Source organism: Trichoplusia ni, chromosome 28 (genome assembly GCF_003590095.1).
Source record: "Trichoplusia ni isolate ovarian cell line Hi5 chromosome 28, tn1, whole genome shotgun sequence".
In the NCBI taxonomy this organism is placed as follows: domain Eukaryota; kingdom Metazoa; phylum Arthropoda; class Insecta; order Lepidoptera; family Noctuidae; genus Trichoplusia; species Trichoplusia ni.
This window is the reverse complement of record NC_039505.1, coordinates 2,295,399-2,317,750: the sequence shown is the minus strand read 5'-3', so window position 1 is coordinate 2,317,750 and position 22,352 is coordinate 2,295,399. Positions and strand designations below refer to the sequence as shown.

The 22,352-nt window shown below is 38.2% G+C and overlaps 1 protein-coding gene across 1 annotated transcript; it reads left to right on the top strand.

The window, feature by feature from the left end:
* Window positions 1-339: 339 nt before the first annotated feature.
* LOC113506066 lies at window positions 340-1,623 on the top strand. Its single transcript, XM_026888925.1, has 2 exons — window positions 340-724; window positions 1,304-1,623. Exons 1-2 carry the CDS (start codon window positions 514-516, stop codon window positions 1,549-1,551), a joined length of 459 nt encoding a protein of 152 aa, XP_026744726.1. The 5' UTR covers window positions 340-513; the 3' UTR covers window positions 1,552-1,623.
* The last annotated feature ends 20,729 nt before the right edge of the window (window positions 1,624-22,352 follow it).

Here is a 22,352-nt window from a genome sequence, read left to right as displayed (position 1 = left end):
AACTTTTACAAATAAGTGATCTCAAATCTGGCATCAACAAAAACATTTTCTCGCAATTAAAAACCAAAGCTGGCCTTATGAAAATAGAACAAAAACTGTGTATACTTATGTTTGACGAAGTCTCACTGAAGGCCAATGTCACATACCAGGAAAAAAAAGATAAAATAACAGGCCTGGTTGACAATGGAAAAGACAGAATAAATAACTTTACTGATCATGCTCAAGTTTTTATGGTGCGTGGGCTAGTCTATACATTTGCATCAAGTGCAACCAAGGGACCTGAGCTGGCGAGGCAAATAAAAGAAGTGTTAACTAGCTTGCAAGAAGCAGGGTTGATAGTTGTTGCTTCAGTTTGTGACCAGGGAACCAACAATCGACAGGCTCTCAAACAGGTTTCTAAGAAAAGGAGAGGAACCAAAGGAGAACATTATTTTAATAAATGGTCAAGAAGTAATACCTCTATATGACCCGCCACACCTTCTTAAAGGAATTAGAAATAATCTCACCAAAAACATGGTATACACCACACAAGGTGTTACAAAAACAGCAAAATGGTCTCACATAAAATTATTGTATGACGAAAACCCTGGTTACAAAGGCGTTAGATTAATCCCAAAATTAACGGAAAATCATGTGAATCCAGACAAAATTAATAAAATGAAGGTGAAATTTGCCTCGCAAATATTCAGCCGTACTGTAGCATCTAATATGGGATATCTAGCAGGTAATGCTTGGCTTACTTTATATTAGAACATTTTTTTTATCTAAGAGTAGAACAAAGAACAATTAAGGAAGTTGACTTAGCATGGTTGACTTATAATTTGTAACTTTCAGAAGTTTTCCCCTACAATACTCATTCAGTTTAAATTATTCAATAGAGAATAATTATTTTGATTAATTTCGCTGTCGAAATATGTATTTAGTATTTATTTATACAATATGAACACTATGTCAATAAATATTCATTTAGAATTTGACGATTTGACGACCTCCGTGGTCGAGTGGCGTACGCACCGGTTTGAAGGTTTCGCTAGCTCTGAGGTCCCGGGTTCGATCCCCGGTCGGGTCAATGTAAAAATTCACATTTGTACATTGTCTCGAGTCTGGGTGTTTGTGGTACCTTCGTTGTATCTGAATTCCATAACACAAGTGCTTTAGCAACTTACTTTGGGTTCAGAACAATGTATGTGATGTTGTCCGCATTTATTAATTCTCAAAAGTTATTTAGATTTTCTATGCAAAATTATTTCTTTTTTTTTATTGAGTATTGTCATTTAATTGTTTTTTTTTCTGTCTGTTTCAGATACGAACATCCTTCCGGCAGAGTGCAAACAAACTGCGGACCTGCTGTTTTTCATGGACGACATATTTGACTCTGTGAATGGCAGTAAAATGAAAAATAAATATGCTAAACCCCTACTTGGCCCAGCAACACCATACTCTGTCCACCAAAAAACGTGGATTGAGGGCATACAAATGTTTAATTCTATAAAATTTATAACACCATCTGGTAAAACAGAAACGGTTCCCTCTGTTACCAATTGGGTGTAGACACTGAAAGGAATTCAAACTTTATTAAAAAAAGTAAAAGATAATTATAACGTGCCATCACTATGGTTGCAGTACCTTAATCAGGACCCCTTAGAAAATTTCTTTGGCGCGGTGCGAAGTCATGGGTGTCGCAACACTAACCCAACCTGTGATCAATTCGAATCCGCTTTTGCCACACTTTTAATAAATAATTTAAGCAGTGTTCACACCCGCGGTAATTGCGAAGGAGACTGATGCATTGCACTCTTTCATCATGTTAGCATAAGATAATTTATATACGCAATATTGTTTAATTAACTGGCAACACAGAACCGGATATACGTTTTGATTTGACGTTTGATAAAAAAAACTAGTTTTGGCGGGGCATTTTTGGTGGGAGTCATCGTCGAAGTCGGCCTCGTGTCTGTTGAGACTGGAGGGTGCGTGTGAAATTGTAGAAGAATACATAATATTTGCAACGAATGTCTGGGTTTTCTTTCAAGTCAGAAGTGGGATAGTGATCTCCACGTGCCTCATGCAGCGGTCTCCTGAAGGTTCCTGAACAGTGGATGATTAAGGTCAGAGCTTAATGTCATTATAAACTACCTACAATATCTACATCACATGCTGTTATTCTCGCGGAATCTACGTGACGAAATTCCAAATTTAATCACGAGACTATTGATTAATATTGTGCAAGTCTACGTACATTACAACTAAATAGGAAAGTGGTGATAATGTTGTGAATATCTAACAACTAAAAGTGATACATTAACAGTGTTTGTTTACGTTGTGTTGGTGAAAATTATTTTCAATTTGAAACCGTTACAATTTAAATAGTTAATTTTGTTGATTTGAAAGTGAAATCGTATGAGTATATTTGACGTTGTTATTTTATTTATCGTTGATAATTTTGTTTATTGAAACCGTCACAATTTAAATAGTTAATTTTGATGATTTAAAAGTGAAACCGTACGAATATATTTGACTTTGTTATTGTATTTATCGTTGATCATTTTGGTTATTTTTTTTTAAAATAGTAGATACTTTTGTACTTTGAATCACTTTAGATAAAGTAATGGGTAATTCTAAGCGAAAGCGACGCAACTCACGCGATACTAGTACTTCTTATTCTGATTCGTCTTGTAGTAGTGAGACTAATACTCGTAGATCTCGACAACGGAAAAGACGACGTCATGGTCACAAACGTAGTAAAAGGCGGAGTAGAAAAGAAACGCGTTCCGATCGTAGGGGCCAAAAATATTCTGAAATTAATTCTAATCGTGAAGGAACCAAAACGCCGCCAATTACCTCGGCTGTACAATTAGACATGTCTAACACTCCCGTAATTATAAATAATCAATCGAATACCGATTTACCTAGTACCAATAACACGACATTTGATATCCCTCAAGTGAATAACGCAAGTAGTTCATCTGTGCCTTTGTCATTTCCTAATTTCTGGGCTCAAAATAATTTTCCTGTAGCATTTAGTGTGGTACCCGAGTTCGACCCTAGCGATAATAGTCAGACGATAGAAAATTGGATTAATAAGGTCAATGAATGCGCTCAAATTTATTCTTGGAATGATCGACAAATATGTCATTATGCACTTCCTAAATTGAGCGGTTTAGCCAAGAAGTGGTACAAGGGGCTGCCTTCAGTTTTGTACACTTGGGATGAGTGGATTCAAAAATTAAAGCTAGCTTTTCCTTCTAACGAAAATTACGGAGACTTACTGTCGACAATGTTAAGGTTCCGTTGTAGGTTTGGGCAATCTCTAGAACATTATTATTATGATAAAATGGCGCTTATAAATAAATGCGAAATAACCGGAACCAAGGCTGTTGGTTGTCTCATACATGGTATTGACGATAAGTTTGTACGGATGGGAGCCGGAGCTTGCATGTTTAACGAACCTGAACAGGTCCTTAATTATTTGCGCACAGTGTCACAAAATGAAAATAATTCGTTTACTAACCGTTCACGTATTCGTACTAATACGCAGTCTAGACAGTCTAATATCCCTAATAATGAACAAACTAAAAATAGTAGCACAGATACTTTACGTTGCTTTAATTGTAATGAACCGGGACATATAAGTTTAAGATGTAACAAACCTATTAAAAGATGTAACTTTTGCTTTAAATTAGGACACGATACCAAAGATTGTCGTAAAAGGAACAACACTAATGACGAATCGACTAAAGTTAGTAGTGACAGGGAACAAAACAAGGCTGTTATGTGTATTACTAATAATGATACTGATAATGAGAAATATTACAAAGATATTACAGTGAACGATATAACTTTAAGAGGATATATTGATTTAGGTAGTAAATGTACTCTAATGCGTAGATCCAGTGCTGAACTTATATGCAATGAATGGGATACCAAGAACTTACCGACCCTACAGGGGTTTGGTAATTCTGCAGTAGAACCATTAGGTAGGATAACAGTTATGTTAGGTATTGGTACGGTTAAAGCTGAGACAGAAGTTCTTGTTGTTAGTGATCAGTACTTACGAACAGCAATTCTAGTAGGACAGTCATTTACGGAAAAACCAAACGTTATACTTTTAAAAACGGAAAGCGAATTGCTGTTCATAACTACACCTGATTTAAGTGATAATGACTCGAAGGTTACACTCTGTGCAGACAAGGACGAAATCGTATTACCTAAAATGACTATGCCAGTTAATGTGATCGCTAATGATAAATATACTGGCGGATTGTATGTGCAGATTAGTCTTCGAGTTATTCCAAATAATGAATATATAGTAATGCCAGGGCTGTTTAGCTTCCAGTTAGGACGGGGTTATATAATGTTGACAAATTTATCTTCTAACAAATTAATAATTAATAAAGGTTCTTTACTAGTTAGGGGTCACAAATTTAACGAGACATATTATAATGAATATATAGGCATAATAGATGAAGCTAAAAACTATGAACCGTTACCATTAATGGATGTAAAAATTAGTACTGAGATATCGGAACAACAAAAAGACCAATTATATGCTTTATTAACAAAATATAGGGATTGCTTCGCTATGAATATGACAGAATTAGGCAAAACTAATATAACACAGATGGATATTACATTAACGGATGATAAACCAGTAGTTTATAATCCCTACAGGATATCTCATAGTGAGCGCGAACATCTTAACAAAATTATTAATGATTTATTAACTAATGGCATAATTCGAGAAAGTACATCTGATTATTCAAGCCCCGTGATTTTAGTAGGCAAGAAAAATGGTGAAAAGCGGTTATGCATTGATTATAGGTCTCTAAACAGAAAAACAATGAAAGACAAATACCCCATGCCACGTATAGAAGATCAGTTAGACAGATTAGGCGGTAACAAATACTTTACAAGTCTAGACCTTTTTTCGGGGTACTACCAAGTGCCGATGAGTGAAAACAGTAAGCGTTTTACTGCCTTTGTAACACCCGATGGTTTGTATGAGTTTGAAAGAATGCCATTCGGTCTAGCTAACGCTCCTAGTGTATTTCAGCGAACAATTAATACTATGCTTAAAGGTAGGCAAAATTTGGCCTTAGCATATATGGATGATCTTTTAGTGATGTCGAAAACGTTTGAAGAAGGCTTGGAGAAATTAGAAAAAGTTTTTCAGCTGTTAAGATCTGCTAAACTTACACTAAATCTAAAAAAATGTGACTTCTTTCAAACTCGTATAAATTATCTGGGCTATGAAATAAGCTCCGATGGAATTCGGCCTGGTGTTGCTAAAGTTCAAGCAGTTATGGATTTTCCCGAACCTAAAAACGTTCATGAAGTTCGCCAATATGTCGGTCTTACTAGTTATTTTCGTCGGTTTATCCAAAATTATTCGGTGATAGCCAAACCTTTGACAATTTTGACCAAGAAAAATGCTTCGTGGCATTTTGACGAAGCTCAAGTTAATGCGTTCAAAGAATTAAAGGCTAGACTTACCACACGACCTGTGCTAGCGTTGTACGACCCCCGAGGTGAATTTGAAATCCACACTGATGCTAGCAAAATAGGGATAGGTGCAATCTTAATACAACGCGTAAATACTGAACGTCCACACCCTATATGCTATTACAGTCGACAAACGACGTCTGACGAGAGCAAATTACATTCATATGAGCTCGAGACCTTGGCGGTGGTCTGCGCTCTCAGCAGATTTCGAGTCTACATATTAGGTAAATCCTTCAAAGTAATCACGGATTGTGCGGCTATACGCAGCACAATGACAAAGAGGGACCTAATACCGAGGGTAGCGCGTTGGTATATTTTGATGCAGGAATATGATTTTATTGTAGAGCATAGAGACGGCACTAAAATGAGTCATGTTGATGCACTGTCACGTAATCCGAGCAATACTGACGTAACTCAACAAGTTGTTGACGTAGTTGACATTTTAGCAATCGATGATGATGCTTGGTTGCGTACAGCGCAGGAACAAGACTCTGAAATACAAAGAATCATTAGTATTCTAAAGGATTCAAATACCAAAGACATCGTTGAGATTCATAAGAACTATACCGTTAAAAATGACCGTTTATATCGAGTAACGACGGACAATGAAAGCACTAATCTAAAGTGGGTAGTTCCAAAAGCAGTACGATGGCAAATAGTTCGTATGAATCACGACGATGCTGGACACTTCGGCTTTGACAAAACTTACAATAAAGTGAGTCAAGCCTATTGGTTTAAAAAAATGAGGCGTTTCATTAAAAAAGTATTGTAACTCATGTTTAAACTGTGCTCATAATAAAGTACCCGCTGGAGCAAAACAAGGTGAGCTCCATCCTATTCCTAAGATTAATAAACCATTTGATACACTTCATGTAGACCATTGTGGTCCTTTTCCGATTAGTAAAAAGAAAAATTGCCATATTTTGGTTATAATAGACGCGTTTACTAAATTCATATTTGTAAAGCCAGTAAAAAGTGTCAAAACCAGTATAACAATACAAATATTTGAGGATTACTTTTCATTATTCGGAGTGCCTCGTCGAGTTATATCTGACCGTGGTACTTGTTTCACCAGTAAAGAGTTTTCCGACTTCATCAATAAAAAGGGAATTAAGCATATTTTAAATGCGGTCGCCTCTCCCAGGGCCAATGGGCAAGTTGAGAGGTATAACCGTACTATAGTTGATGCCCTTACAGCTGCTAATCACGATAAACCTGAAAATGAATGGGATTTACGTTTACCTCAAATACAATGGTCACTTAATAATACTATAAATAAAGCTATTGGCTGCACGCCATCAGAAATGTTGTTTGGTGTTCAAACGACTGGTGTTTCAGATGGTATTATGAATTCGGTTGTGTCGGAATCTCATGTCCAGTTAGACCGTGATAAAATAAGAACGGACGCGGAACTGTTGATTCAAAGAAATCAACAAAAACAGAAAGAACGTTTTGATAGTTCACATAAACCACCAGCTCAATATAAAATAGGTGATTTAGTTCGTATCGAAAAAGAAATTCGTACGGAATCCGGGCACAGTCGTAAATTATTACCTAAATTCGTAGGGCCGTTTAGGATTTCAAAAGTAATTGGTAATGATCGCTACGAAGTAGAAGATACTCCTATCACCAGAAAAGAAGGTAGTAAGCCTTACCGGTCAGTGTATGCGGTTGACAAGATACATCCTTGGCTCGTATTTAATAATGATGTGATCTCGAGTGATTCAGAGTAAATCAGTATTGTAATGAATATGTGTAGTAGAACTGTCAGACCCATTCTTAATTATTATTATTACGTGAATGAATATAATGAGATGATGATGTCTAATAATGTATTATGGAAAGAAGTAAATGAGTGTGAAATGCATGACAGATTAGTATTTGTTAACAAAATTATTATATCTACTTTTGTAGTTAGATCGAAACAGTATAAGTATAAATATGAGTTACATAAAAATGAAACCAGTATGAAGTAAATAAGTCTGTCGAGAAATCATTGTAAAGGGAAAAGTTAAGTTTCGAAGTTTAAAGAACCTAATTAATTTATTATTATGTATTGTGTGAAGTATAAATCGATAGATATTATGATAGTGATTTTAGCCAGAATTAGACTTATAGATATTGTAATAATAACCTGAAAGTAAATGTTGTATGAAAAATGATAATTAGTAATGAGTGAATCTACAAGTGAAAGCGCTTATATTTGATGATACGAGATAAGAGTGAGTCGCTACCGGTGAGAATGCCTGTAGTCGATGTTAGATTTAAGAGTGAGTCGCTACCGGTGAGAGTGCCTGTAGTCGATGTTAGATTTAAGAGTGAGTCGCTACCGGTGAGAGTGCCTGTAGTCGATGTTAGATTTAAGAGTGAGTCGCTACCGGTGAGAGTGCCTGTAGTCGATGTTAGATTTAAGAGTGAGTCGCTACCGGTGAGAGTGCCTGTAGTCGATGTTAGATTTAAGAGTGAGTCGCTACCGGTGAGAGTGCCTGTAGTCGATGTTAGATTTAAGAGTGAGTCGCTACCGGTGAGAGTGCCTGTAGTCGATGTTAGATTTAAGAGTGAGTCGCTACCGGTGAGAGTGCCTGTAGTCGATGTTAGATTTAAGAGTGAGTCGCTACCGGTGAGAGTGCCTGTAGTCGATGTTAGATTTAAGAGTGAGTCGCTACCGGTGAGAGTGCCTGTAGTCGTTATTAAGTGATGTGTATAATAATTTTAACGATTAATTCCTGGTCCTGTTAATTGTTTCACTAACCTTTTTTTTCTCTATCTCTTTTGGTTTTGTTTGTTAAACGCGAGGCCGCGTTTGACGTCAGGATTAGCCGAATGTTAGCATAAGATAATTTATATACGCAATATTGTTTAATTAACTGGCAACACAGAACCGGATATACGTTTTGATTTGACGTTTGATAAAAAAAACTAGTTTTGGCGGGGCATTTTTGGTGGGAGTCATCGTCGAAGTCGGCCTCGTGTCTGTTGAGACTGGAGGGTGCGTGTGAAATTGTAGAAGAATACATAATATTTGCAACGAATGTCTGGGTTTTCTTTCAATCATCAACGAAAATGCGAAAGCAACATCGACCTGTACCTCATTCGATTTTTCTAAAATCTTTGATTTTAATTTTACCCCCCTAGAGGTAAAAGAAAGGGATCCCCGAATTATTTCACCAATACAATATATGAGTGGATATTTCTTAAAAAAAATTAAATCAAAGTTTTAAAATCTTACACTGATTGCAATAATGATTTCTCATCAGTAAATGAAATAGAATATATTAAATATAGGGAATATGCAGGTCGACGTTGGCTTTGCACTCCCAGCAAAGACTTGGTAGAATTGATTTCAAATATGCAAGACATAATCAATGAAATAATTAAAGAAAATATTGAAAAAAATATTTAAAAGAAATGATTAAAACCGTTATATTGACATTTGTTGATTTTCAATTTATAAAATGCAACATACACAGGACAAGATTAATTGATTATTTGATTAACATTGTGATTCGTTGCATGATTTTTAATTATTGCAAAAATATCAACAAAATTTTAGCTGGGAGAAGAGAAGTTGATGATGATGAGGACAATCTGCAAATTAAAGCAAAAAAATTAAATAAGTGCTATAAAAGACACAAATAACATAAGTATATTGTAAAATATATCGAGACCTTTGGGTAGAAAGGTCGTATAAACCAAAACCCTACTTTTTAGAAGAGTAGAAAAACGTTTATTTTTACTTTAAGATTCATGACTTTGTTTTTAAGTTGTAAAAATATAATCTATGAGAAAGGTTCTTACAATTTGCAAATGAAAAAGGTTAAATCATCAAAACCTTCCTATCTTCTTCAGTTTTAAAGTTATCTTGGATTTACGTCCAAGAAAAAATCAACTCTTGGTTGATAAATCCCATGAATGTACTTTATCAAAAACCGTATGGTTCGTATATCCATTTTTAGTAAGCTTATGGTCACATTTACTGTTGTAAAAACACATATATGTATTTGTTTTGATTTAAAACCATTAGAATCATAGATCGATTGAATTTTGGTTAGACGTAGAAACTCAATTATTATTTACGATACCCAATAAAATAAATCTACCTAAAATAGGAAATCAAAATTTAAGCATTCTAATACTTTCTAATCAACATTTACTATTACTTCAATAATGGTGCAATATACTTAACAAGTTAAAATTGAAATTGAAAAATATTTATAGCAACTTAAACATGAATAATTGAGTTTCTACGTCTAACCAAAATTCAATCGATCTATGGTTCTAATGGTTTTAAATCAAAACAAATACATATATGTGTTTTTACTACAGTAAATGTGACCATAAGCTTACTAAAAATTGATATACGAACCATACGGTTTTTGATAAAGTACATTCATGGGATTTATCAACCAAGAGTTGATTTTTTCTTGGACGTAAATCCAAGATAACTTTAAAACTGAAGAAGATAGGAAGGTTTTGATGATTTAACCTTTTTCATTTGCAAATTGTAAGAACCTTTCTCATAGATTATATTTTTAAAATTTAAAAACAAAGTCATGAATCTTAAAGTAAAAATAAACGTTTTTCTGCTCTCCTGATGAGTCCGGTTTTGGTTTATTTTCTACTCAAAGGTAATTGATATGTAATACATATATTTTTGAGTGTCCTCTCTGTTCCTTGCACGTTTTTCTCCAGGGGAACCGTCTACAATGATCTAAATTTTACTAACCTACGCCCTGATAATTCAAAAGTGCCTGTAATTGGTTTATTTGAAATAAATGCTATGAGTTTGAGTTACTTAATGAAATGTTTCATTTCTAAATCCTTAATGTCCTACAGCATAGCCGTTCCATCCATAAAATTTTAATAATAGTACCTGTACGTACGTACGCATAGCCTCTATTTATATGTGTATAGGTATAGCTATAGTTATAGACATAATGAGTAATGATTCCAACTCCTGATAACAGATGGCGCTAGCATCTAAGCGTAGGTGGTTACCCATTTTAATGCCGAAGATTGATCTCTATTACAGTATATCAGTACCTCTACCATGAGTTGCCATCGAAAACGTCAATGACTTTACTACAGTCGATAGCGTATAAACGCGGATCGAATAGTTTTCGATTGGACTCATACCATGAGTTTAAAAAACCTTGACGCGCTCGCTATCGAGAGCTCGATTGTTATTGTAGTATTCGTGTTGTCATACTTGTCATGTTGTCGAACGTGCCTAACTTCACGTCTAATGTAGTTGTTTCTTTCTAACGTTGCTTAAAAGACAGAGTAAGATATATATTTCCGAAAAAGCTTCAAATCTACATTAATAATTTCATGCAGGACTACGGTAAACTCGATCGAAACCTTATATGAATAACAAAACATAAAAAAATATTGATTTTGAGTCGACAACATATATCCGCAGATTTCGGATTATGGAGAATTTCGTTAATTTCCGATGGCAAAAAACAAACCGCTCAAGTCGCCATCTTTGCCGTTGAAGTTTCGCAAAGTGTTTTTTTTTTTTAATTATGCGGTTGATGTAGATATACGAACTCTTTTGATATCACAAATAGATGGACACTTTTCTTCCTGCTCTTTTGGGTTTTAGTAATTTTTCATTATTAAATTGAAAGCGGTGTCGTGGGTACCTAGGAATGGTTATGTGGCGCAACTTTGGGGAGTACCTATGTCTTGCGATTGATCGCGATAGTTTTGTTGGATTGTTTCATATACCGATAAACTGTGCATCTATTGAAACTAATATTATGAATGCGAAAATTTCTCTGTCTGTCTGTCTCGCTTTCACGCCAATCCTACTGAACCGATTTTATTGAATTTAAGAGATAGCCTAATGGAAACGGGGACCACCGAACGCTATAAACTGAAGTCCACGTGGACGGAGTCCTGGGCTACAGCTAGTGTTTGAATAATCCTAATAATTTTAAACTTCATAGAGCATAAAATATTCAGTATATTTTAATATAATGTAATATTACTTAATGAACTATTAGTTGGGGTGGAGCCCTCTGTGAACGCTGACTTATTTCCAGCGTTTCCTTAATAATGAATTTATGTGTGTTTGTTTCATTGTAAAAAAGTGACAGCGTGTATTCAATGTAAATTGACTTTTAACTAGTGCAACTTGATTTTAAATACTCTCTTGCCGACATGATTCTCACAAGAAATACTCAAAACTAAACAATTACTATAAACCGAATACCGTTTCACACCTTGTTTAGCAAGTGAGTTACTTAACTACAATCGTAATGGTATTTGTCGATACCATCTGTCAAATTTGTGACTCATGGTACCGTTTTCTTAGAGAAACCACCGCAAAACGTTACGCGCTCGCTACTCGCTGTCGAAGACGTTTTGAATGTTTCGATAGGTTTTATTTGTCAACTCATACTACCGATTTTAGTTTGTCAAGTGACCGCTAGGCGCGCTGTACATTTTGTCATAGATATTTTTTACGCAGACGCTAGCGAGCCCGGTCGCTCAAAACTCATGGTAGAGGTACAGAATATCAGAATGTACTCTGTGGGATTATTAACGACCTACCGCGGACAGCTGACCGCGTACTCTCGAGTTCTAGTTTTCTAAAGTGAGGCCCTAATACCGGCCACTTAAAGTATAAAACTTTAAATATATCTGCAGACTAATTAAACAAATTAAATTCAGTGAACCCCATATCGGGTGAGTGTTGTAAAACGTTTATAAGTAATCGTTAGATCTAAGTAAGGCATGACTTGCTAAAATTATTATTGTGCTACGATTCATTGCTTTTAATACTTTCACCATCATAGTGTTGCAAATCTTTAGTAGATATTTAAACTGTTATCTCTTGTGTTCTAAAATATAATTAACCTATAGTTTTAAATATTGTGTTTTACCGATTTTACAAATTGCATTGACCTTTGGATCGGTTAACCTTGGCCGTGTCATGACGGTCAACCATTTTAAATTTACAACGACATTTTTATTATAGCATATCCTTCTCATAAATTCGAAATCTAATAACACTGCTATTAATTTATTGCATAAGATGTATTAATTATGAAACTACTTTTCATAATAGCTGTTATCTATACTCTATACTAATATATAAAGCTGAAGAGTTTGTTTGTTTGTTTGAACGCACTAATCTCAGGAACTACTGGTCCAAATTGAAAAAATATTTTTGTGTTGAATAGACCATTCATCAAGGAAGGCTTTAGGCTATAAACCATCACGCTGCGACTAATAGGAGCGAAAATACAATGGAAAATGTAAAAAAAACAGGGCAGGTATGAATCATAACTTATATCTTCTACCCACGGGGACGAAGTCGCGGGCAACAGCTATATTTAATATAGGTACCGTTAATTAAAAATACAAAATGCCACCTAAAAAACGACCATCTTTATCTCGCAATTCGAGAGATGCTAAGAGGATGAGAAATGCGCGTTCTCAAGAATCAGCAGAGGAAAAAGCACATCGATTAAACTCTATGAGAGTTAGTGCCTCAACTTCTCGAGCCAATGCAAGCTCTCCAGAGAGAGAGATGCGATTAGCAGCTGACAGAGCGAGACGAGATACATCACGTGCGTCTCAAAGCTTTTCTCAACGAGAACTTAGGCTTACTATTGACCGAGAACAACATGTGTTATCCCGAGAAGCTGAAACTGCTTCACAACGAGAACTACGGCTCACAGCTGACCGAGAACGTCATACATTGTCTCGTGAGTCAGAAACCTTCACTGAAAGGGAACTACGGCTTACAACTGATCGCGAACATCATATTTTATCTCGAGAATTGACAAATGATAGGGTGCACCATAATATTATTCGATCTCTTGAAGATGCACATGAGCATGTACAACGAATAGAGTCGGTACGTGAACATTACAATTCTTTGAGACAAGATCGATTAATAAGTTTCTCTAATGAAAGATTAAGAATCGAAAATATTCGGTCCCTTGAAACGGACGAACAGCGAGAGGCCCGTCTTACCTCAGACAGAATATTTCGACATAGTCTTAATAACTTAGATTTACACATAGATGATCAATCTAGAATTTCGGTGGCGTGGTCCGACAAATATAAAAGTGGGTTTGCTTATAACCTCGCAATTGATTACAGATCATCTTCTTTAATGGGCAATAGTATGTGTTTTTTGTAATGCTTCAAAGTGGAGTAAGGAGTCGGCTGGTTTCTGTTGTTCTGGAGGCAAAATAAATTTGCCTTCTTTCGCAGACCCGCCGGAACCATTGAAATCACTACTTTTAGGGGAACATGTGCAATCTAAACAGTTCTTAGACAATATTCGCACTTATAATAGTGCGTTTCAAATGACATCCTTTGGTGCTCAACAAATCTCAAAAGGTCCTTTCATGCCTACTTTTGAGGTACAAGGTCATGTTTACCATTTGATAGGATCCCTTTTGCCTGAAGACCAACCTAAGTTTCTTCGAATATATTTCGTATCCGACTACAACGAACAGTCGAATATAAGAAATCAATATTTCCCGAATTTAAATACTGAACTAATTTCACAACTTCAAGACATGTTGCATCAGGTTAATTCATATGTATGCAGTTTTAAATCGGCACTAGAAGCTCGTCCTCGATATGATGATAGCAATTATAAAATTGTTATAAATGCTGATGGTCCACGGTACATGCACGAACGTACTCAAGATGCTTTTTGTTACGTAAGAAAATATGGACGTCCCGAATTATTTATTACAGTAACTACCAATCCTAAGTGGGATGAAATCACTCGGGAGCTTCTTGAGGGTCAAGCACCGCATGACCGCCATGATATCATCGCAAGAGTTTTTCATTTAAAATTAAAATTAATGATAGATCTACTTACCAAAGATAACATTTTTGGAGAAGTATTGTGTTATATGTATAGTGTTGAATGGCAAAAACGCGGCTTACCTCACGCACATATCATGCTATGGTTAAAAGATGAGGTTCGGCCTAATGATGTAGACAGTTTAATCAGTGCTGAAATTCCAAGTCCGATTGCAGATCGCGTGCTATACGACATTGTTAAAACCCATATGATACATGGTCCATGTGATGCATTTAACGGGAATCCTACTTGCATACAAGACGGTCGTTGCACTAAAAGATATCCAAAATGCTTAGTGGATGAAACTGTAACAGGACATGATGGATACCCATTATATCGTCGTCGTTGAAGAGACAATGGTGGTTTTACTGTTGAAAAACGAGTGTCTAGACAACAGGTAACTTTAGATAATAGGTGGGGCGTTCCGTATTCGCCTGTGTTGTCTAGAACATTTCAAACTCACATAAATGTTGAAATGTGTAATAGTGTAGAGTCAATAAAATATATTTGTAAGTACATTAATAAGGGCAGTGACCACGCTACATTTGCGTTGAGAAATGAACATAATGAAATTACTAGATTTCAGTCAGGCAGATATATTAGTTCTTCAGAAGCTGTGCGGCGGATCTTAAGTTTCAACATTCACGAAAGATATCCACCTGTGACTCATCTAGATGTTCATCTTGAAGGCGGTCAACGTATATATTTCAACGCCGAAAATGTTACAGAACGATTAGAGAACCCTACACAAACAACTTTATTAGCATTCTTTCGACTTTGCCAAACTGATGATTTTGCAAAATCTCTTTTGTATGAGGAAGTTCCATCGTATTATACCTACAATAAGCAACGAGGTGTCTTTAATCGGAGACGCCGTGGCAGGCCTGTAGGTGGCGAGTCAGGTATTTTCAAAGAACATGTTCTTGGTAGAGTGTATACCGTTCATCCTAACAACGTTGAGTGTTTGTATTTGCGATTATTATTACACACAGTGCGAGGACCAACCTCATTTATAGATTTGAGAAAAGGAGACGATGTTGTTTATCCAACTTATCATGCAGCTTGAAAAGCGCGTCATTTGCTTGAATATGATCAGCATTGGGATGACGCTTTAGCAGAATCCTGTATTAGTGATAATCCACGACGATTATCCATTTATTTGTAACATTACTAACATTTTGTAATTTGTCAGATGCTATACAATTATGGGAAAAATATAAAGAAAAACTTGCAGAAGACTTTCTTAGGAATATATCTCACAATGATGAAGGCACAACTAATGATAACGTCCGTGATCTTGCTATAAATCAGTGTTTATTGGCTCTTCAGGATACCTTAACAGCAGTAGGCGGTAAATTACTATGTGAATATGGTTTGCCAAAATTGCCAACACCAACCTCAGTCGGAGACGTTACTAAAAGGGAATATTCCGCAGAGATTGGTTACAACCCAATCGAACTGCTGACGACATTAGAAAGCGGTGTCCCAATGATGACTGCAGAACAACGTTCAGTCTATGATCGCATGTGCGAGAGTGTTCAAAATAATTTGGGGACAATATGGTTACTAAATTAATATTAGCTTCCGTTCAAAACCAGGGTAAAATTGCTCTTGCCGTGGCTTCATTAGGGATAGCTGCAACATTGCTACCTGGAGGTAAAACTGCTCACACTATGTTTAAAATACCAATTGATTTAGATCGCACGGAAAGTCCAACCTGTAGTATTTCAAGCAATAGCGACAAAGCTAAGGTATTGCGCGAGTGTAATTTAATCATATGGGATGAGTGTACGATGGCCCATCGAAAAGGAGTAGAAGCGGTAGACAGAACTTTAAGGGATATAAAACAAAATGATCGACCAATGGGCGGTATCATTTTGTGGTGATTTCCGACAAACCTTACCGGTAATACTACGGGGAACCCGAGCTGATGAGGTTAGGGCTTGCCTGAAAAGCTCTTATTTGTGGCGTGATATACAATCGATGCATTTAACTATAAACATGCGAGTGAGAACTGGAGATAATCCAGATAATAGTCAATTTTCTAATACATTATTAAAGATTGGTGAAGGTACCTACCTAAACTACACCAAGGAAAACTTATTTTGACGCCTGAATTATGTTGTATAGTTCAATCTCAAACACATCTGATATCGTCGGTTTACGGTGACAAATATATTAAATAGGGACAATACTTGGCTCAGCGAAAGATCCATTTTAACTCCTCGCAATGATCAGGCATTTGAGATTAATAACAAAATACTGTCAAATATACAAGGGGAAAGCAAAGTTTATAGATCAATAAATAGAATGGTCGATGAACAAGAAGCCACTAATTACCTACCCGATAGAATTCTTAAATTCTTTAATTATGCCCGGACTTCCTTCTCATGAAATTTGTTTAAAAATTGGCATTCCGATTATTCTACTCCGAAATTTAAGACCACCACAACTTTGCAATGGAACTCGACTGAAAGTAACCGAGTTGCAACAAAATATAATCGACGCTCAAATTGTAACAGGTTGCGGTGCAGGAGGAACCGTCTTTATCCCCAGAATACCCATTTTACCAAATAATTTTCCGTTCCAATTTAAAAGAACGCAATTCTCGGTATCGGTGTGTTATGCAATGACAACTAATAAAGATCAAGGGCAGACTTTTCGTGTTGCCGGAGTAGATCTCGGTGTCAGTTGTTTCTCGCATGGTCAGTTATACGTTGCTCTTTCCCGGTTCTAGAAATCTTTATGTTCACGTGCCGGACGCAACAGCTTCCAATATAGTTTAAGCCTCATGTAAATGTGATCTAAACAATATTACCAATACATTAACTTAATAACAGAAGGAGTCACACGCTAACAGATTCGCGGACACAGCTATCTTTTCTGCCGAAAGTCGCTATTACACGCGAACGAAGTCGCGGGCAAAAGCTAGTAATGAATATATCCGCGCCTTGCAATATAGGATGCGTTTCAGTCGCGAAAAGGCTATAGAAAATATCATAAGTAGTAAGGAAAAATCTAAACAATATTATGATGCTCATTCTCGCGAAATCTATACTTCTATACTAATGTATAAAGCTGAAGAGTTTGTTTGTTTGTTTGGAATCTCAGGAACTACTGGGCCAAATTGAAAAAATCTTTTTGTGTTGAATGGACCATTCAACGAGGAAGGCTTTAGGCTATAAACCATCACGCTGCGACTAATAAGAGCGAAGATACAATGGAAAATGTGAAAAAAAAAACAGGGCAGGTATATGTAAATCATAACTTATTCTTCTACCCACGGGGACGAAGTCGCGGGCAACAGCTAGTTACTTATAAGAACGGAGATAATATGGTGTATCTAAAACACCATCATAGGTTGCGTAAAGCATTATCGCCCATTTGGAAGGGCCCATACAAAATTATAAAGGTGCATAACAAGCACAACGTCACTCTTCAAGTATTAAATGATGTAACGGTTTACTCACGCGTATTTATCGGGGTAGCCAGACTAGTTTCGGACCCAACCGGAGTCCTTAATCATGAGCAGACGCGGCGGGATCGCGAGTCGAACTGACGTCAGCGGCCGCGCATCTCGCTGCGTAGCGTCGCGCCCGCGCCGTGAGCGGCGGTGGGGCCGGCGACGCCGGTGGCGCGGGTGGGGGGTCTGCTGTCGTCATTGGCATCGTCCGTGCTCCCGTACTGGCTGAGTCAGTGCATACTATGCTGACCGCGTCGCTTTCCAGGCTTGGCTTCGTATGACATAACGCAGCATTCAGTGCTGGTTTCCACGCTGGTGGCAGAGTCCATCCACGATCTCTATTGAAATTCGGGTGACGGCTGATTTCTATAGCCTCACGTACTTTTCGCGGCACGAAGTATTTCTCCTTCGCTAGTACGGAGGCTTTGTCGAAACGTATGTAGTGTGCCGTCCCCGCATTACACACATGTTCTGCCACTGCCGACTTGTCGGTGTCCATGTTCTTCATGCTGCGTATATGTTCGCCAAGTCTGGTTGCTACATTACGCCGGGTTTCCCCAATGTAGCTCAGGCCGCAGTCGCACGGTATTTTGTATAGTCCCGGGAAGCCTAAAGGATCCTTGTCCTTGGGAGAGCGGATCATCTGTCGCAGTTGTCCGGGTGGCCGATAGATCGTCTTGATGCTATATCTCCGGCGTAACAAGCGACCTATCTTGTCTGTGACACCCTGCACGTATGGTAAGTACGCAGGAGTCCGCTCAGCCTCCGCCGGACGCTTGCGAGCTTCGCCCGCAAATCCCAGGAGACGTCTACACTTGCGCCACTGATATCCGTTGCGCTCTAATACGTCACGTACATGCCTCAGTTCCGCATTGACGTATTCATGGTCGCAGAGAGCGAGTGCTCGGTTCAGCAGCGTACGAGGCACCGAAGATAGGTGTGAGGGGTGGTGATGGGAGTCGGCTCGTAGGTACCGATCTGGAAGTGGGAAGAAATTACTCTAGTTACAGAGTTGATGAAAATAGAGAAGAGAAGAGGAGAAAGCCACCCTGGGGAACACCCGCCGTGAGTTCGCACCAGTCAGAGTAAGACTCTTCAAGGCGAACACACTGCGAGCGACCCCGAAGGTAAGAATCTAACCATGCTAGGGATGTAGAAGAGTAATTTAGGGACAGCAACACAGGGAAGCAGGACAAGGACCATCATCATCTTTTTCTCCATTGCTCAGCGGATGTCATCTGTCACCTTCAACAAGGAAGTGACGTTACTATGACCAGAACGGAAACCAGATTGGAAAGAAGAAATGAGAGAATTTGACGTTAAAAAACCGGTGATCTGCCTGTGAACGATATGCTCGAGAACCTTGGAGAGGTAAGGGAGAATGGAAATATGTCTGAAATAAGATGATAGAGAGGGGTTAGGGATCCTGGGTAAAGGTAAGATATGTGCTTGCTTCTAGGCGGATGGGAAATTACAAGTTTTTTTTTTTTTTTAATGGGACTAGCCCGCCTCACATGCCCGTCATTGCAACTCCTGTAAGCCAGGATCTACAATGAAACCAACGAAAACCACCGAAACACTTAAGTTCGGTGTGTCCCAGGGGGAACAATTAACTGCCTTAGAACCCGCAACGAAATTAATCAGAAATAGTAAAGAGGAGGAGTAAGAAAAAATGTTCCACTTCCCTCCATAGCAAGCGGGAGACAAAAGAAGAAATAGCTAGTTTTAAATTATTATTATTAAATTACAAGTATATAAGGAATGATTAAAAATGTGAGTTAGGATCGGGAGTAGGTGGGGAAGGATGAGACGGATCATTCTCGAGCACACATTATCACAGCCAGCATTGGAAGTAATTGCAAGAAGCAATTTTTCAACGTCAACCTCAGAAACGGGACTAAAAGAAAAGAAGGGACAGTTTGGTGCCGGCAAGTTCTGAAGCTCAGTGAGAGTAACAGTTTTGACATTTGGATCTAGATGGATAGGTGGTTGAGAAAGAGAGAGGTTTAATTCATTTAGATCCATGTCTGTACAGGTGTGTATGGGAGATTTGCCGTTACCAACGGATTTAAGAAATTTCCAAGCCTCGGAGGAACTACGGTTGATAAATGATTCGTGGAAGTAGCGTATTTTAGCATCTCTACACGGACGACTGCAACGATTGCGCAGAGCCCTATAGTATTCGAGGTTCACATCAGACGGCCTGCCCTTGAGTTTATTCTTCGCTCTGTCTCTGCGGGCCATAAGAGCTTTAATTTCAGCAGTAATCCACGTGGCTTATGTGTGAATTTCCCGGACCCAAAAATTGCGTGGCATCGATGAAATCGGTACTAAAAAGCATTGTTATAATGTTCTAACATTTTTTTTTAGGTAGATGACATAAAAATCTATCTGTAGCACTAAATATTTTATTAATAGAATTAATAGGTTTTCCAAAAAAAAAAGTTAAACCACATAATCTTTCATCGCCGTGTTTGTCCACACGTCACCTTGATGTATTAAATAAATACATCATTGATCAAAAATGTATCGTTATTTATATTAAAACTTAGTTTTATTTGATTCGTGAATAGTTAAAGTATTGTCTCGGAATACATTTATTCAAATATTTAAACAATACAACGTATGGTTAGTAAAAAACCGTTTGTCCCAGAACTACCTTTCATCGCCATGTCCTAAACATATTTGAGAATATTGCATATTCTAACGTTTTGCGTCGCTCCCGTTGTGCGTTAAACATTGCATATAAGTAACGTCGAAAGGCTCGACAAGGAACGACGGGTGTACGTGCCTGCGTTTTCGAGCTATAATTAAAAGTATTCGATTTTTTTGGTACTGGACATTTTTTCTTTCATTGCCGTGGATAGGTCTAACTTCTATTTCAATAAGTTTTTAATCTCGATTGAGCATTCAATACAATGCCATATATATTTAGTTTATTTGTAAAGTGTTCATTACTGTGAATTATTACCAGTTTTTTAGTAAATTGAATTATATCCCTTGATTTTCATCGCCGTGCTCTCATTGCCGTGGTTTCCGTGGACAAAATTTGCTATGGTAATGAAAAAAAATACACGGGAATGAAAAAAACATCATCGCCGTGCCTTGTAAAACAATTTCCTTTTATTGCCGTGGCCACGTGTTTCATTTCCGTGACTTATGTTTTCATCGCCACTGGACAGGGATGTATCTATTTATAATTATAATATAAAAATAATATCATGTGTTATTGGATTTTTACATATTTGTGGGCGATTTGAATGACAAAAGCCGTTGATTTTTAAATGTTTAATAACTTCCACAGATCACAAGCTTTACAGTCGTAAATAGCACAGGTAGATAGTGAAACCAGTAAGTATTGAAGAGAAGATAGTAGAAAAAGACACAGATAGCACAGAAGCGCGAAATTAGGAAAACATGCGTAATTATAGCGGATTTGTGGGAGCAAAATTGAGCGTGCATTCGCCGTCGGATCTAGCTAGGCACTGCCGACCGCGACCGAGCGATAGCGGATCGGCGGCGCGCGCGACGTCGGGGGAGTGCGCGGGCGCAGGCGGCGAGGCAAACAACCGATACGCTTAATTAGAGTGCAACCCTTCATGCGACCAATGTATGTGCGTTCTTTAATCTTGGTGCTGCCACAGTACTCCCCCGCTGAGACCGCTACTGCGGGCGATAAAAATCTGGGAAATGAACACGTCGTCCACTTCGAGTCCTCTTTTCTGTCTCCAGGTTGGCCTCAGAATCAGATTCTCTGGGCCGTGACGCAGATAGTGGCGATGAAGTGACATCTTCTTCTCGAGCGAGGAATGCAGGTTTCAGTCTGTCAATGCTAACTGTCATTTCTTTCCCGCACACATCAAGCTTGTAGTGCTTTGGTCGACGTTCTAGTACTCTGTAAGGTCCTGCATATGGCGGCTCCAGCGGTCTTCGGACGAAATCCTGCCGCAAGAACACATGTGATGAACTATCGAGGTGTCGAGGTATGTAGAACGGACCCTTGCTGTGCCAGGAAGCAGGTTTTGGAGTCAGCTTACTCATGTGACTTCGTAAGCGTGTCGCGAGATCAGTAACATCAGCAGTGTCGTGATTGCTGGTAGGTGAAATGAACTGGCCTGGTAACCGGAGTGGTTCCCCGTAGACTAGCTCTGCCGGTGACGCCTGGATATCCACCTTCCATGAACTTCTGATGCCCAAAAGAACCAGAGGAAGTACCTCTGTCTAATGCGTTGTGGAGTGACACATTATAGCTGCCTTGAGCTGGCGGTGTAGCCGCTCGACCATTCCATTTGCAGCAGGGTGGTATGCGGTCGTGCGGAAGTGTTGCGCACCAACCATTGACGCGATGGCTTGGAAGAGATGAGATTCGAACTGGCGCCCTCGGTCCGTTGTTATCTTCAAGGGACACCCGAACCTCGCGATCCAGCCAGACACAAGCGCAGTTGCACACGTGTCCGCAGTGATGTTTGCCATTGGGTACGCCTCAGGCCACCGCGTGAACCTGTCGATGACGGTGAGACAGTACCTGAAATCATTAGAAGTTGT

Excerpts from the sequence above, each read along its gene's own strand:
- LOC113506066 (XM_026888925.1), top strand. The coding sequence starts at position 514 with ATGGTATACACCACACAAGGTGTTACAAAAACAGCAAAATGGTCTCAC. Across the intron at positions 725-1,303 it reads TAATATGGGATATCTAGCAG|ATACGAACATCCTTCCGGCA; the intron begins GTAATGCTTGGC and ends TGTCTGTTTCAG.